The following is a 16,583-nucleotide window of genomic DNA, read 5'->3' as shown; positions in this document are numbered from 1 at the left end:
TGTGTGTGTGTGTGTGTGTGTGTGTGTGTGTGTGTGTGTGTGTGTGTGTGTGTGTGTGTGTGTGTGTGTGTGTGTGTGTGTGTGTGTGTGTGTGTGTGTGTGTGTCACGAGTCTAACTCAGCCTACACCCCTGCTGCACAGCAACCCTCCAGTTAGTCACGTCTATTATATGTTGCTCAATCTATGTTAATACAATACAAACCTGTTATGTTTAACATTCATGTATTCATAAGCTATGCACCACATCTAGTTTAAGAAAATATATCCCAACACTAGCTAGCTATGTAGTCTTCTTATTTATGTTGGTTGTCAGCTAGCTAGTTAGCTATGTAGTCTTCTTATCTATGTTGGCTGTCAGCTAGCTAGCTAGTTAGCTATGTATTCTTCTTATCTATGTTGGTTTTTAGCTAGCTAGCTAGCTGGTTAGCTATGTAGTCTTCTTATCTATGTTGGTTGTTAGCTAGTGTCATGACGTTGGCCTGTGGGTAAGGTTTATGACCCCCCATAAATACCTTTCTCCCTTCCCCTCTCTTACTGACCCTATGAAGGACTGCTGTCCTGTTAAATATAGAGAGTCTGGGAACATCAAACAAATGAGGAAAGGAACCATATTTTGGTAATAAAACCAGTTGGAAATATGCTTGATAACGTAATGAGTATGTATGTCAGGTTCGTTGTTATCTGGGACATTATGATTGATGACAGGACGACATAAACTGTACCTGAGAAAGTATACACCCTCTAGTTATCAGAGTCACCTGGAATTGTTATGCAATTGAAATGTTTGATATTGAAATTGTTTGTTAGGAGATTAAATGTAATTTTTAGCTTCCAAATGAGAGAATTGGGTTTTCATAAGGAAAGTGCCCTGCTCGATCAGTGGCCCAACCCTGTGAAGAGACAGGGGTTATAAACGATGAAACACCTCCTTCCCCCTCTCCACTATATAAGCCTTTGACGAAAAGATAACCACGTAGTTCCAGTACGGGAGGTCTGCAGCCTCTACGTTAGAAGGACACACAGGTCAAGTACAGAAAATGCCAACCTCGGCGTGAGCTTTGATGGCGAATGGTATGAACTTTGAGCTTATTCACTACAGAAGTGATACTTCCTAGCCGCTGTCGACGTGGGCTAGGAAAGGACGGACGACGGATCCAGTCTAACAAACAGACGAAGATACCACCACGTATCGAATTTACCACCAGAGACATTGTTCCGAGTACAGGAAGATCTGTTGGCCAACCCGGCCAGCATCTACGACCAATCTACCGAAGCGCAGCTCAGAGTAAATAGTTATTGCATTTTCCTTTTCCAAATGGGCGGTAATTTAGAATGCATAAGATAATGTATTTACGATAGCATAGCTGCTGTTTCTCTGGTCCTAAATCTTCCCGCTCTTTCAGGAAGTGCAAAATGAATCCTTTGTCACTGTGTGTTCTATTGGCAATGACTCAAAGATAGTACAGCCACAAAATTCTAATTTCCTGCTTGTATTTTTCTCAGGTTTTTGCCTGCCATATGAGTTTCTGTTATACTTACAGACACCATTCAAACAGTTTTTAGAAAATTCAGAGTGTTTTCTATCCAAATCCGTTAATAATATGCATATCCTAGCTTCTGAGTTGGTGTAGGAGGCAGTTAAAAATGGCCACATATTTTTTTCAAAATTCTCAATACTGCCCCCTAGCCCCTAACTAGTTTTAACCCACTGTTCCTTGGCTGTCATTGAAAATAAGAATTTGTTCTTAACGGACTTGCCTAGTTAAATAAAGGTAAAATTAAATAATCTTCTGTATACCACCCCTACCATTTCACAACACAACTGATTGGCTCAAATGTATTAAGAAGGAAATTAATTAACTAATTAACTTTTAACAAGGTACACCTGTTAATTGAAATGCATTCCAGGTGACTACCTCAAAAAGCTGGTTGAGAGAATGCCAAGAGTGTGCATAGCTGTCATCAAGGTGGCTACTTTGAAGAAACTCAAATATAAAATATATTTTGATTTGTTTAACACTTTTTTTGGTTACTACATGACTCCACATATGTTATTTCATAGTTTTGATGTCTTCACTATTATTCTACAATGTAGAAAATAGTAAAAATAAAGAAAAACCCTGCAATGAGGAGGTGTGTCCAAACTTCTGACTGGTAACTGTACATATGGACATACTATGAAGTATGTGCAATCAATAGACTCTGAAGGATTCAAGTGGAACTGAGATGAAGTGAATCAGTAGGCCTATGTGATTATGTTACAATTAAGTTACACTTGTTAAATCCACTTCAATCAGTGTAGATGAAGGGGAGGAGACAGGTAGGAATCAAGAATGGTCCACACAAAGGACATCCAGCCATCTTGACACAACTGAGGGAAGCATTGGAGTCAACATGGGCCAGCATCCCTGTGGGGACGCTTTCCACACCTTATGTGTCCATTTCTTAATGAGTTGAGGCTGTTCTGAGGACAAAAAAAGAGGGGGGGACACTCAGTATTAGGAGGGTGTTCTTAATGTTTTGTACACTCAGTGTATGTCTTTCTGCTTTATGTAATGCCATATATTTTAATGCTTTATGTAATGTATTTAATCTATTGATATATAATTTTGATACATTTTGAAATGTAGTTACATGGTGATTCATTATGTTTTTCAGAATCCCCAACCAAACTCTGAGACCAGTCTCTCCAGTACCCAGTCATCTGTCCATGAAGAGTGACTCCTCTATGCATCATCCTGTACAGTTTAGTGATGGATCAGGGACCTTTGACCCCAGGTAAGTTACCGGTCAGAATTGATGATATTACTATTGAAGAGGAGAACCTTCAAGATCTGAAACCAGATGTATTTTGTGTATCTGAGTATATACTGTAAAGCATCTGCTTATCATTTGTTGTTTATGTCATATATTTTTTTATACAGTGAGTGCACAAAACATTATGAACACCTGCTTTTTCCATGACGTAGATTGACAAGGTGAATCCAGGTGAAAGCAATGATCCTTATTGATGCCACTTGTTAAATCCTCTTCAATCAGTGTAGATGAAGGGGACCAGACAGGTTTAATAGGGATGCATCGATATGACATTTTTGGCCGATACCCATATCCGATATTGTCCTTGCCAAACAACCCGATATCCGATATTTGCCTTGCCAAACAACCCGATATCCGATATTTTTCCTTGCCAAACAACCCGATATCCGATATTTTTTCTTGCCAAACAACCCGATATCCGATATTTTCCTTGCCAAACAACCCGATATCCGATATTTTTCTTGCCAAACAACCCGATATCCGATATTTTCCTTGCCAAACAACCCGATATCTGATATTTTCCTTGCCAAACAACCCGATATCCGATATTTTCCTTGCCAAACAACCCGATATCCAATATTTTCCTTGCCAAACAACCCGATATCCGATATTTTTCTTGCCAAACAACCCGATATCCGATATTTTCCTTGCCAAACAACCCGATATCCGATATTTTCCTTGCCAAACAACCCGATACCGATAACCGATATTTAAAATTTTAGCTGCCTTCTCAGCATTCTACTACAGTTAAATAGTTGAAACACACACACACACACACACACACACACACACACACACACACACACACACACACACACACCACACACACACACACACACACACACACACACACACACACACACACACACACACACAGACCAAAAAGTTATTTTGTTGGCATTTACGTAAAGTGAGGGGAAAAAAAGTATTTGATCCCCAGCTGATTTTTGTACGTTTGCCCACTGACAAAGTAATGATCAGTCTATAACTTTAATGGTAGGTTAATTTGAACAGTGAGAGACAGAATAACAACAACAAAAAAATCCAGAAAAACGCATGTCAAAAATGTTATAAATTGATTTGCATTTTAATGAGGGAAATAAGTATTTGACCCCCTCTCAATCAGAAAGATTTCTGACTCCCAGGTGTCTTTTATACAGGTAACGAGCTGAGATTAGGAGCACACTCTTAAAAGGAGTGCTCCTAATCTCAGTTTGTTACCTGTATAAAAGACACCTGTCCACAGAAGCAATCAATCAATCAGATTCCAAACTCTCCCACCATGGCCAAGACCAAAGAGCTCTCCAAGGATGTCAGGGACAAGATTGTAGACCTACACAAGGCTGGAATGGGCAACACGACCATCGCCAAGCAGCTTGGTGAAAAGGTGACAACTGTCGTGTCTTTGGCTATGCCGGATTAAGTGATATGACATGCTAACTTAGAAAATGATTTCTCTGTAATTAATATTACCTGATTAAGCTAATCATGTAAATGTAATTAACTAGAAAGTCGGGGGCACCACGGAAGAACGTTTATAGAGCCGTTATCTTCCGAATAAACTCTTAAAATACTTAGTAATATTTTACATCGATAGCAGTCAATGTTAACCCTTGTCTTATTTTCAGTCTCATAATGAAAGTTGTAAATTCTTGGTTATCTTCACGAACCCTGGCTAACAAGTTGAATCAGCAATACAAAATTGGGTTTAATTATTTATTTACTAAATACCTAACTAATCACACAGAATTACAAATACACAGAATACAATGATGTCATACAGAAAACATCCCTGGTGGACGGAACCTGTATGAAAGCTGGTTACACAAAGGAAAGGGGGTTGGGCTTGAATGAAAGAGCGGGAAGATTTAGGAACAAAGAAACAGCAGCTATGCTATCGTAAATACATTATCTTATGCATTCTAAATTACCGCCCATTTGGAAAAGGAAAATGCAATAAATATTTACTCTGAGCTGCGCTTCGGTAGATTGGTCGTAGATGCTGGCCGGGTTGGCCAACAGACCTTCCGTACTCGGAAGTACTGGAACCACCTGGTTATCTTTTCGTCAAAGGATTATATAGTGGAGAGGGGGAGGGAGGTGTTTCATCGTTTATAACCCCTGTCTCTTCACAGGGTTGGGCCACTGATCGAGCAGGGCACTTTCCTTATGAAAACCCAAATCTCTCATTCGGAAGCTAAAATTACATTTCATCTCCTAACAAACATTTTCAATATCAAACATTTCAATTGCATAACAATTCCATGTGACTCTGATAACTACTGGGCGTATACTTTCTCAGATACAGTTTATGTCGTCCTGTCATCAGTCATAATGTCTCAGATGACAACCGAACTGACATACATACTCATTACGTTCCCAAGCATATTTCCAACTGGTTTTATTAACAAAATATGTGGTACCTTTCCCCATTTGTTTGATGTTCCAAGACTCTCTATATTTAACACAGGCTATTCAAGTCCTTCAGTAGATTCAGAGAGGGGGAGAAAGGTATTTATGGGGGGGGGGGGTCATAAACCTTACCCACAGGCCAACGTCATGACACAACAGTTGGTGCGATTATTCGCAAAAGGAAGAAACACAAAAGAACTGTCAATCTCCCTCGGCCTGGGGCTCCATGCAAGATCTCACCTCGTGAAGTTGCAATGATCATGAGAACGGTGAGGAATCAGCCCAGAACTACACGGGAGGATCTTGTCAGGCTGCTGGGACCATAGTCACCAAGAAAACAATTGGTAACACACTACGCCGTGAAGGACTGAAATCCTGCAGCGCCTGCAAGGTCCCCCTGCTCAAGAAAGCACATATACATACCCGTCTGAAATTTGCCAATGAACATCTGAATGATTCAGAGGACAACTGGTGAAAGTGTTGTGGTCAGATGAGACCAAAATGGAGCTCTTTGGCATCAACTCAACTCGCCCTGTTTGGAGGAGGAGGAATGTTGCCTATGACCCCAAGAACACCATCCCCACCGTCAAACATGGAGGTGGAAACATTATGCTTTGGGGTCTTTTTCTGCTAAGGGGACATGACAACTTCACCGCATCAAAGAGATGATGAATGGGGCCATGTAACGTCAAATCTTGGGTGAGAACCTCCTTCCCTCAGCCAGCCACCTCTGTGATTGCCAACAAGGGTTTTGCCACCAAGTACTAAGTCATGTTTTGCAGAGGGGTCAAATACTTATTTCCCTCATTAAAATGCAAATCAATTCATAACATTTTTGACATGCGTTTTTCTGGATTTTTTTGTTGTTATTCTGCCTCTCACTGTTCAAATAAACCTACCATTAAAATGATAGACTGATCATTTCTTTGTCAGTGGGCAAACATACAAAATCAGCAGGGGATCAAATACTTTTTTCCCCCACTGTATGTCGCCATTACCATTAAAACATAATCAAAACCTATTTATTTTACTTTCTTGCTGCCGGGCGCACCGATTTGTATCAAGAACTGCAACGCTGCTGGGTTGTTAATGCTCAACAGTTTCCCGTGTGTCTCAAAAATGGTCCACCACCCAAAGGACATCCAGCCCACTTGACACAACTGTGGGAATCATAGGAGTCAACATGGGCCAGCATCTCTGTGGAACGTTTTCTACACCTTGAAGAGTCGATGCCTTGACAAGTTGAGGCTAATTGTAGGGCAAAAAGAGGAGGGACACTCAGTATTAGGAGGGTGTTCTTAATGTTTTGTACACTCAGTGTATGTTTTTTGCTTTATGTAATGCCATATATTTTAATGCTTTATGTAATGTATGTAATCTATTGATATATAATTTTGATACATTTTGAAATGTAGTTACATGGTGATTCATTATGTTTTTCAGAATCTCCAACCAAACTCAGTCTCTCCAGAGATCAGTCTCTCCAGTACCCAGTCATCTGTCCATGAAGAGCTACTTCTCTATGGATCAGCCTATGCATTTTAGTAATGGATCAGGGACCTTTGACCCCAGGTAAGTTACCGGTCAGAATTGATGATATTACTATTGAAGAGGAGAACCTTCAAGATCTGAAACCAGATGTATTTTGTGTATCTGAGTATATACTGTAAAGCATCTGCTTATCATTTGTTGTTTATGTCATATATTTTAAGACACTGTGTTTACAAAACATTATGAACACCTGCTCTTTCCATGACGTAGATTGACAAGTTGAATCAAATCAAATTTTATCAGTCACATGCGCCGAATACAGTGAAATGCTTTCCTACAAGCCCTAACCCACAATGCAGTTTAAAAAAGTATGAATGAGAATAAGAGATAAAAGTATAGAGCAGCAGTAAAATAACAATTGCTAGACTATATACAGGGGGGTACCGGTACAGAGTCAATGTGCGGGGGCACTGGTTAGTCGAGGTAATATGTACATGTAGGTAGAGTTATTAAAGTGACCATGCATAGATGATGACAGAGAGTAGCAGCGGCGTATAGGGGAGGGGGGGGGGCAATGCAAATAGTCTGGGTAGCAATTTGATTAGGTGTTCAGGAGTCTTATGGCTTGGGGGTAGAAGTTGTTTAGAAGCCTCTTGGACCTAGACTTGGCGCTCCGGTACCGTTTGCCGTGCGGTAGCAGAGAGAACAGTCTATGACTTGGGTGGTTGGAGTCTTTGACAATTTTTAGGGCAATTCCTCTGACACCGTCTGGTATAGAGGTCCTGGATGGCAGGAAGCTTGGTCCCAGTGATGTACTGGGCCGTTCGCATTACCCTCTGTAGTGCCTTGCGGTCGGAGGCCGAGCAGTTGCCATACCATGCAGTCATGCCACCAGTCAGGATGCTCTCAATGGTGCAGCTGTAGAACCTTTTGAGGATCTGAAGACCCATGCCAAATCTTTTCAGTATTCTTTGGGGGAATAGGTTTTGTCATGCCCTCTTTACGACTGTCTTGGTGTGCTTGGACCATGTTAGTTTGTTGGTGATGCGGACGCCAAGGAACTTGAAGCTCTCAACCTGCTCCACTACAGCCCCGTCGATAAGAATGGGGGCGTGCTTGGTCCTCTTTTTCCTGTGGTCCACAATCATCTCCTTTGTCTTGATCACGTTGAGGGAGAGGTTGTTGTCCTGGGACCACACGGCCAGGTCTCTGACCTCCCTATAGGCTGTCTCATCGTTGTTGGTGATCAGGCCTACCACTGTTGTGTCATCAGCAAACTTAATGATGGTGTTGGAGTCGTGCCTGGCCGTGCAGCCATGAATGAACAGGGAGTACAGGAGGGGACTGAGCACGCACCCCTAAGGGGCCCCCGTGTTGAGGATCAGCGTGGCGGATGTGTTGTTACCTACCCTTACCAGCTGGGGGCGGCCCGTCAGGAAGTCCAGGATCCAGTTGCAGAGGGAGGTGTTTAGTCCCAGGGTCCTTAGCTTAGTGATGAGCTTTGAGGGCACTATGGTGTTGAACGCTGAGCTGTAGTCAATGAATATCATTCTCACATAGGTGTTCCTTTTGTCCAGGTGGGAAAGGGCAGTGTGGAGTGCAATAGAGATTGCATCATCTGTGGATCTGTTGGGGCTGTATGCAAATTGCAGTGGGTCTTGGGTTTCTGGGATGATGGTGTTAATGTGAGCCATGACCAGCCTTTCAAAGCACTTCATGGCTACAGATGTGAGTGTTACGGGTCGGTAGTCATTTAGGCAGGTTACCTTAGTGTTCTTAGGCACAGGGACTATGGTGGTCTGCTTAAAATATGTTGGTATTAAAGACTCGGACAGGGAAAGGTTGAAAATGTCAGTGAAGACACTTGCCAGTTGGTCAGCGCATGCTCAGAGTACACATCCTGGTAATCCGTCTGGCATTGCGGCCTTGTGAATGTTGACCTGTTTAAAGGTCTTACATTGACTGCTGAGAGCGTGATCACATAGTCGTCCGGAAGAGCTGGTGTAGTTGTATTCGATCTCAGTCCTGTATTGATGCTTTGCCTGTTTGATGGTTCATTGGAGGGCATAGCAGGATTTCTTATAGGCTTCCAGGTTAACTCAGTAACACTTTTAGAATATTGAGGTCATATGAAAACATTGTCCAAAACTCCAAAATATACCGTAACCCTAAAGATATTTATTTATTAAATGCATTTTAAGTTATGTAAACCAAAATGTTTTTCTATGTAGGCATCAGTATTTTGTGTCCCCCATACCCCAACTTCTTATCTTGCCAAATTTTTAAGGAGTTTTGTTTACACACCTCCTTGACAGTTTTGTTTACTCCCGCTCCTTGAAACATGAAAAGCTATGATCCCTTGTTGATGTCACTTGTTGAATCCACATCAATCAGTGCCAGGCGCACAGATTAGTGTTAAGACCTGCAACGCTGCTGGGTTTTTCCACGCTTAACAGTTTCCCATGTGTCTCAAAAATGGTCCACCACCCAAAGGACATCCTGCCCACTTGACACAACTGTGAGAATCATAGGAGTCAACATGGGCCAGCATCTCTGTGGAACGATTTCGACACCTTGAAGAGTCAATGCCTTGACGAGTTGAGGTTAATTTTAGGGCAAAAAGGTGGGGGGGGGGGCACTCAGTATTAGGAGGGTGTTCTTAATGTTTTGTACACTCAGTGTATGTTTTTTGCTTTATGTAATGCCATATATTTTAATGCTTTATGTAATGTATGTAATCTATCGATATATAATTTGGATATATTTTGAAATGTAGTTACATGGTGATTCATTATGTTTTTCAGAATCTCCAAGCAAACTCAGTCTCTCCAGAGATCAGTCTCTCCAGTACCCAGTCATCTGTCCATGAAGAGCTACTTCTCTATGGATCAGCCTATGCATTTTAGTAATGGATCAGGGACCTTTGACCCCAGGTAAGTTACTGGTCAGAATTGATGATATTACTATTGAAGAGGAGAACCTTCAAGATCTGAAACCTGATGTATTTTGTGTATCTGAGTACATACTGTAATGCATCTGCTTATCATTTGTTGTTTATGTCATATATCTTTTATACAGTGAGTGAACAAAACATTATGAACACCTGCTTTTTCCATTACATAGATTGACAAGGTGAATCCAGGTGAAAGCTATGATCCCTTATTGATGTCACTTGTTAAATCCACTTCAGTCAGTGTAGATGAAGGGGAGGAGACGGGTTAAATAATTAGCATCAAGCCTTTAGGTACGTCACTAGATGTTTGTTGTTGTTGTTGTTGTAATGTGTAATTTCTTGTAACTGAGTTTATTAGAGGAATTACTGCACCCTGCTTTATCTCTGTAGTGGATGGTCTACTCTGCCAGAGGATCAGTATCTCTCTCTCCTTTATCTCTGTAGTGGATGGTCTACTCTGCCAGAGGATCAGTATCTCTCTCTCCTTTATCTCTGTAGTGGATGGTCTACTCTGTCAGAGGATCAGTATCTCTCTCTCCGTTATCTCTGTAGTGTATGGTCTACTCTGTTAGAGGATCAGTATCTCTCTCTCCTTTATCTCTGTAGTGGATGGTCTACTGTGTTAGAGGATCAGTATCTCTCTCTCTCCTTTATCTCTGTAGTGGATGGTCTACTCTGTTGGAGGATCAGTATCTCTCTCTCCTTTATCTCTGTAGTGGATGGTCTACTCTGTTAGAGGATCAGTATCTCTCTCTCCTTTATCTCTGTAGTGGATGGTCTACTCTGTCAGAGGATCAGTATCTCTCTCTCCTTTATCTCTGTAGTGTATGGTCTACTCTGTTAGAGGATCAGTATCTCTCTCTCCTTTATCTCTGTAGTGGATGGTCTACTGTGTTAGAGGATCAGTATCTCTCTCTCTCCTTTATCTCTGTAGTGGATGGTCTACTCTGTTGGAGGATCAGTATCTCTCTCTCCTTTATCTCTGTAGTGGATGGTCTACTCTGTTAGAGGATCAGTATCTCTCTCTCCTTTATCTCTGTAGTGGATGGTCTACTCTGTCAGAGGATCAGTATCTCTCCTTTATCTCTGTAGTGGATGGTCTACTCTGCCAGAGGATCAGTATCTCTCTCTCCTTTATCTCTGTAGTGGATGGTCTACTCTGTATCTCTCTCTCCTTTATCTCTGTAGTGGATGGTCTACTCTGTTAGAGGATCAGTATCACTCTCTCCTTTATCTCTGTAGTGGATGGTCTACTCTGTTAGAGGATCAGTATCTCTCTCTCTCCTTTATCTCTGTAGTGGATGGTCTACTCTGTTAGAGGATCAGTATCTCTCTCTCCTTTATCTCTGTAGTGGATGGTCTACTCTGCCAGAGGATCAGTATCTCTCTCTCCTTTATCTCTGTAGTGGATGGTCTACTCTGTATCTCTCTCTCCTTTATCTCTGTAGTGGATGGTCTACTCTGTTAGAGGATCAGTATCTCTCTCTCCTTTATCTCTGTAGTGGATGGTCTACTCTGTTAGAGGATCTGTATCTCTCTCTCCTTTATCTCTGTAGTGGATGGTCTACTCTGTTAGAGGACCAGTATCTCTCTCTCCTTTATCTCTGTAGTGGATGGTCTACTCTGTTAGAGGATCAGTATCTCTCTCTCCTTTATCTCTATAGTGGATGGTCTACTCTGTTAGAGGATCAGTATCTCTCTCTCCTTTATCTCTGTAGTGGATGGTCTACTCTGTTAGAGGATGAGTATCTCTCTCTCCTTTATCTCTGTAGTGGATGGTCTACTCTGTTAGAGGATCAGTATCTCTCTCTCCTTTATCTCTGTAGTGGATGGTCTACTCTGCCAGAGGATCAGTATCTCTCTCTCCTTTATCTCTGTAGTGGATGGTCTACTCTGTATCTCTCTCTCCTTTATCTCTGTAGTGGATGGTCTACTCTGTTAGAGGATCAGTATCTCTCTCTCCTTTATCTCTGTAGTGGATGGTCTACTCTGTTAGAGGATCAGTATCTCTCTCTCCTTTATCTCTGTAGTGGATGGTCTACTCTGCCAGAGGATCAGTCCAGGTGTGCAGTGTGTCAGCAGGTTCTGAGGGATCCGGTCTCCATCACCTGTGGACACAGGTTCTGCAGACAGTGCATCACCAGATACTGGGAGAAACCTGCTCCTTCAGGAGACTATGACTGCCCTCAGTGTAGAAAGAGATCCAGAACACTTCCTGTACTACAGCACCTGAGGGAATCCAATGATGCAAGAGGCTCTGAAAACAGTAAGAACACTTGCAGACCTGTGCTAAGTCAATACCTCAATATGATTTAAATGTAGTTAACCTCTTACATCTAGACGTTGCGCTAGCGGAACACCTGCTCCAATATCCAATGATAGGCGTGGCGCGAATTACAAATTCCTCAAAAATACAAAAACTTCAATTTTTCAAACATATGACTATTTCACAGCATTTTAAAGACAAGACTCTCCTTTATGTAACCACACTGTCCGATTTCAAAAAGGCTTTACAGCGAAAGCAAAACATTAGATTATGTCAGCAAAGTACCCAGCCAGAAATAATCAGACACCCATTTTTCAAGCTAGCATATGATGTCACAAAAACCCAGAAGACAGCTAAATGCAGCACTAACCTTTGATGATCTTCATCAGATGACACACCTAGGACATTATGTTATACAATGCATGCATGTTTTGTTCAATCAAGTTCATATTTATATCAAAAAACAGCTTTTTACATTAGCATGTGACGTTCAGAACTAGCATACCCCCCGCAAACTTCCGGGGAATTTACTAACAATTTACTAAATTACTCACGATAAACGTTCACAAAAAGCATAACAATTATTTTAAGAATTATAGATACAGAACTCCTCTATGCACTCGATATGTCCGATTTGAAAATAGCTTTTTGGTGAAAGCACATTTTGCAATATTCTAAGTACATAGCCCAGCCATCACGGGCTAGCTATTTAGACACCCGGCAAGTTAAGCCTTCACCAAAATCAGATTTACTATTACAAAAATGTTATGACCTTTGTTGTCTTCGTCAGAATGCACTCCCAGGACTGCTACTTCAATAACAAATGTTGGTTTGGTCCCAAATAATCCGTCGTTATATCCGAATAGCGGCGTTTTGTTCGTGTGTTCCAGAAACTATCCGAAATGGTATATCAGGGTCGTGCGCATGGCGCAATTCGTGACAAAAAAATTCTAAATATTCCATTACCGTACTTCGAAGCATGTCAACCGCTGTTTAAAATCATTTTTTATGCAATTTATCTCGTAAAAACGCGATAATATTCCGACCGGGAATCTCCTTTTCGGCAAACAGAGGAAAAATCACAAAGACGGGGGCAGCCAGGGCACGCGCCTAAGCCCACAGTCCCTTGATCGGCCACTTGAGAAAGGCGATAATGTGTTTCAGCCTGGGGCTGGGATGACGACATTCTGTTTTTTCCCGGGCTCTGAGAGCCTATGGAAGACGTAGGAAGTGTCACGTTAGAGCAGAGATCCTTTGTAAAAGATAGAGATGGCAAAGAAGTTCAAGAAATGGTCAGACAGGCCACTTCCTGTAAAGGAATCTCTCAGGTTTTGACCTGCCATTTGAGTTCTGTTATACTCACAGACACCATTCAAACAGTTTTAGAAACTTTGGAGTGTTTTATATCCAAAGCCAATAATTATATGCATATTCTAGTTACTGGGCAGGAGTAGTAACCAGATTAAATCGGGTATGTTTTTTATCCAGCCGTGAAAATACTGCCCCCTAGCCATAACAGGTTAACTACAATAATATGAGATAATATAAGTTACTGTAGTTGTGCAGGCCCACATTTCATCCTGTCAATGAATATGTCTGATACACATCCTTTTACTCCTCCCTTGTAGTGGATGACAGCGTGCAGAGAGCTATAGTAAACCATAAAGCCAGTCTGAAAAGGAGGTATGAATGTGTGATAGAAGGCATGGAAACAGCAGGGAACCAAACTCCCCTCAACAGGATTTACACAGAGCTCTACATCACAGAAGGAGAGAGTGAAGGTGTTAACAATGAACATGAGGTGTGGCAGCTAGAGACAGCATCCAGGACACCAACCTCACATGACACAGCAATCCACTGCAATGACATCTTTAAACCCTTACCTGGCCAAGAGAGAAGCATCAGAACTGTGCTGACGAAGGGCATCGCTGGAATCGGGAAAACTGTCTCTGTGCAGAAGTTCATCCTAGACTGGGCTGAAGGGAAGGCAAACCAAGATGTGGAGATCATATTTGTGCTTCCTTTCCGGGAGCTGAACTTGATCAAAGATCTCCAGTACAGTCTTCTCAGACTTTTAAATGACTTCCACACAGAACTAGACATAGGCAATGCAAAGAAACTCACTGCCTGTAAAGCTATGTTCATCTTTGATGGTTTGGATGAAAGCAGACTTCCATTGGATTTCCAGCACAATGAAAAGGTGTCTGATGTCACCCAGACATCATCTGTTGATGTTCTGCTGACAAACCTCATCAAGGGGAATCTGCTTCCCTCTGCTCTCCTATGGATAACCTCCCGACCTGCAGCAGCCAATCAGATCCCCCCTAAGTGTATTGACCAGGTGACAGAGGTACGAGGGTTCAATGACCCACAGAAGGAGGAGTACTTCAGGAAGAGATTCAGTGATGAGGGCCTGGCCAGCAGAATCATCTCACACATAAAGACATCAAGGAGCCTCCACATCATGTGCCACATGCCGGTGTTCTGTTGGATTTCTGCAATAGTCCTTGAACACATGTTGAGTACAGACAAGAGGAGAGAGATGCCCACGACTCTGACTGAGATGTCCATACACTTCCTGCTCATTCAGACCAGCCTGAAGAACCAGAAATATCATGGAAGAGATGAGATGGATCAAGAGGAGCTCATGGAGTCAGATAAGGAAATTCTTCTGAAGCTGGGGAAGCTGGCGTTTGACAATTTGGAGAAGGGTAATCTCATGTTCTATGAAGAAGACCTGAAAGAGTGTGGCCTTGATGTCAAAGAAGCCTCAGTGTACTCAGGAGTGTGCACACAAATCTTTAAAGAAGAGTCTGTGTTATTTCAGAGAGTGGTATACTGCTTTGTTCATCTGAGCATTCAGGAGTTTCTCTCAGCTGTCTACATGTACCATTGTTACACTGCCAGGAACATGGATGCACTGAAGCCCTTCCTCAAAAGAAAGTCTAGAGGTGTGTCTGAAGAGCTAACCTTGCATGAGCTGCTGAAGTGTACCGTGGATAAAGCCTTGGAGAGTAAGAATGGACACCTGGACCTTTTTGTCCGCTTCCTTCATGGCATGTCACTGGAGTCCAATCAGAAACTCCTACGAGGTCTGGTGACACAGACAGAAAGCAGTCCGGAGAGCGTCCAGAAAATAATCCGATCCCTTAAGGTGATGCAGAGGAAGAACATGTCCCCAGAGAGGTGCATCAATCTCTTCCACTGTCTGATAGAGATGAAAGACCATTCAGTACAGAATGTAATCGAAGTGTACTTGAGGTCAGAAAAGAGATCCAAAAACCTCACACATGCTCAGTGTTCAGCACTGGCCTACATGCTGCAGATATCAGAGGAGGTTCTGGATGTGTTTGACCTGAAGGAATACAAGACATCAGAGGAGGGTCGTAGGAGACTGCTCCCAGCTGTGAGAGGCTGCAGGAAAGCTCTGTAAGTATCACTGTAAATATCGCACACCAAAATAAATTGCAGTTATAGCAGTATTTTCATTGGCTGACTGGCTCTGTAAGTACTCATGTGACTATCCCTCAGACCAAACTTTACTGAATGTAGGAACAACAGTATTTTCATTGGCTGACTAAACTTTCTATCAGCTGAAAACTCTTAAACTACAATACAAACTGATCAGTAAAGTTGTAGCATTGAGCCATGAATGCACAGCCTGTACATTATTCGTGCACCATAACGGTGTAAGCTAGGAAAGCTGAGAATAACTTTTTAATACAACCTGTCTGTCATTGTATTTCTTCTGTGTTGGCAGACTCACTGGATGTAAACTCACAGACACATCCTGTGAAGTGTTGGCCTCAGTTCTCAGTTCAAACCCCTCACACCTGAGAGAGCTGGATCTGAGTAACAATGACCTGAAGGATTCAGGAGTGAAGCTGCTCTCTGCTGGACTGGGGAATCCCCACTGTAAACTGGAGACTCTGAGGTCAGTATTATATATAGTGTGGACTGTATACTCAATACAATCTAAATCTGATACCTCACTGTCTGTCTTTTGACTGATACTGCTTTTTAAACTGGTCTGGTCAGTCAACCCAAACATTTGTACAATACATGTTTCTCTCTACAAGCAATACTTCCATAATTTGTAATTTCTTATAATGATACATTCATTCATTTATGAATATATATTGCAGGTTTCAGGACACTGATTTATCTGAACATGTTGAACAAATATATATTTTCACCACCAAAGAATAGCAGTGTGATTTTAATATGATTTGACTCTTTGCAGGCTGTCAGGCTGTCTAGTCACAGAGGAAGGCTGTGCTTCTCTGGCCTCAGCTCTGAGGTCAAACCCCTCACACCTGAGAGAGCTGGACCTGAGCTACAATCACCCAGGAGACTCAGGAGTCAGACTGCTCTCTGCTGGACTGGAGGATCCACACTGCAGACTGGAGAAACTCAAGTATGTAGAGGGTTTATGTCAATGTTCATATCAGACATGTTTGACTTAAGATGAAGAAGATATGAATATATATGTTGTTTGAGAGAATAAACCAAATGCATCTGCCATTGTCCTTCTACACTACTCGTTAAATTAACAGTGTGTATGTGAAGTCATGATGATCTCTTTGTCAGGCTGTCAGGCTGTGGAGTCACAGAGGAAGGCTGTGCTTCTCTGGTCTCAGCTCT

At 42.0% G+C, this 16,583-nt stretch overlaps 1 protein-coding gene across 1 annotated transcript; it reads left to right on the top strand.

Annotated features, from left to right (window-relative positions):
* The first annotated feature begins 2,662 nt into the window (after positions 1-2,662).
* Positions 2,663-15,372, top strand: LOC123733074 (NLR family CARD domain-containing protein 3-like). Its single transcript, XM_082971083.1, has 5 exons — positions 2,663-2,778; positions 6,673-6,801; positions 9,525-9,653; positions 11,704-11,939; positions 13,568-15,372. The coding sequence occupies exons 1-5, from the start codon at positions 2,711-2,713 to the stop codon at positions 15,370-15,372; spliced, it is 2,367 nt and encodes a 788-aa protein (XP_082827209.1). The 5' UTR covers positions 2,663-2,710.
* Positions 15,373-16,583: the final 1,211 nt, after the last annotated feature.

The sequence above is a fragment of the Salmo salar genome, unplaced genomic scaffold (assembly GCF_965601325.2).
Source record: "Salmo salar unplaced genomic scaffold, fSalSal1 ptg000152l, whole genome shotgun sequence".
NCBI classification, from domain to species: Eukaryota; Metazoa; Chordata; class Actinopteri; order Salmoniformes; family Salmonidae; genus Salmo; species Salmo salar.
The sequence above is the reverse complement of the archived record's forward strand: the minus strand, read 5'-3'. Positions and strand labels throughout refer to the sequence as shown.

Excerpts from the sequence above, each read along its gene's own strand:
- LOC123733074 (XM_082971083.1), top strand. The coding sequence starts at position 2,711 with ATGAAGAGTGACTCCTCTATGCATCATCCTGTACAGTTTAGTGATGGA. Across the intron at positions 6,802-9,524 it reads TCAGGGACCTTTGACCCCAG|AATCTCCAAGCAAACTCAGT; the intron begins GTAAGTTACCGG and ends TATGTTTTTCAG. Across the intron at positions 11,940-13,567 it reads TGCAAGAGGCTCTGAAAACA|TGGATGACAGCGTGCAGAGA; the intron begins GTAAGAACACTT and ends CCTCCCTTGTAG.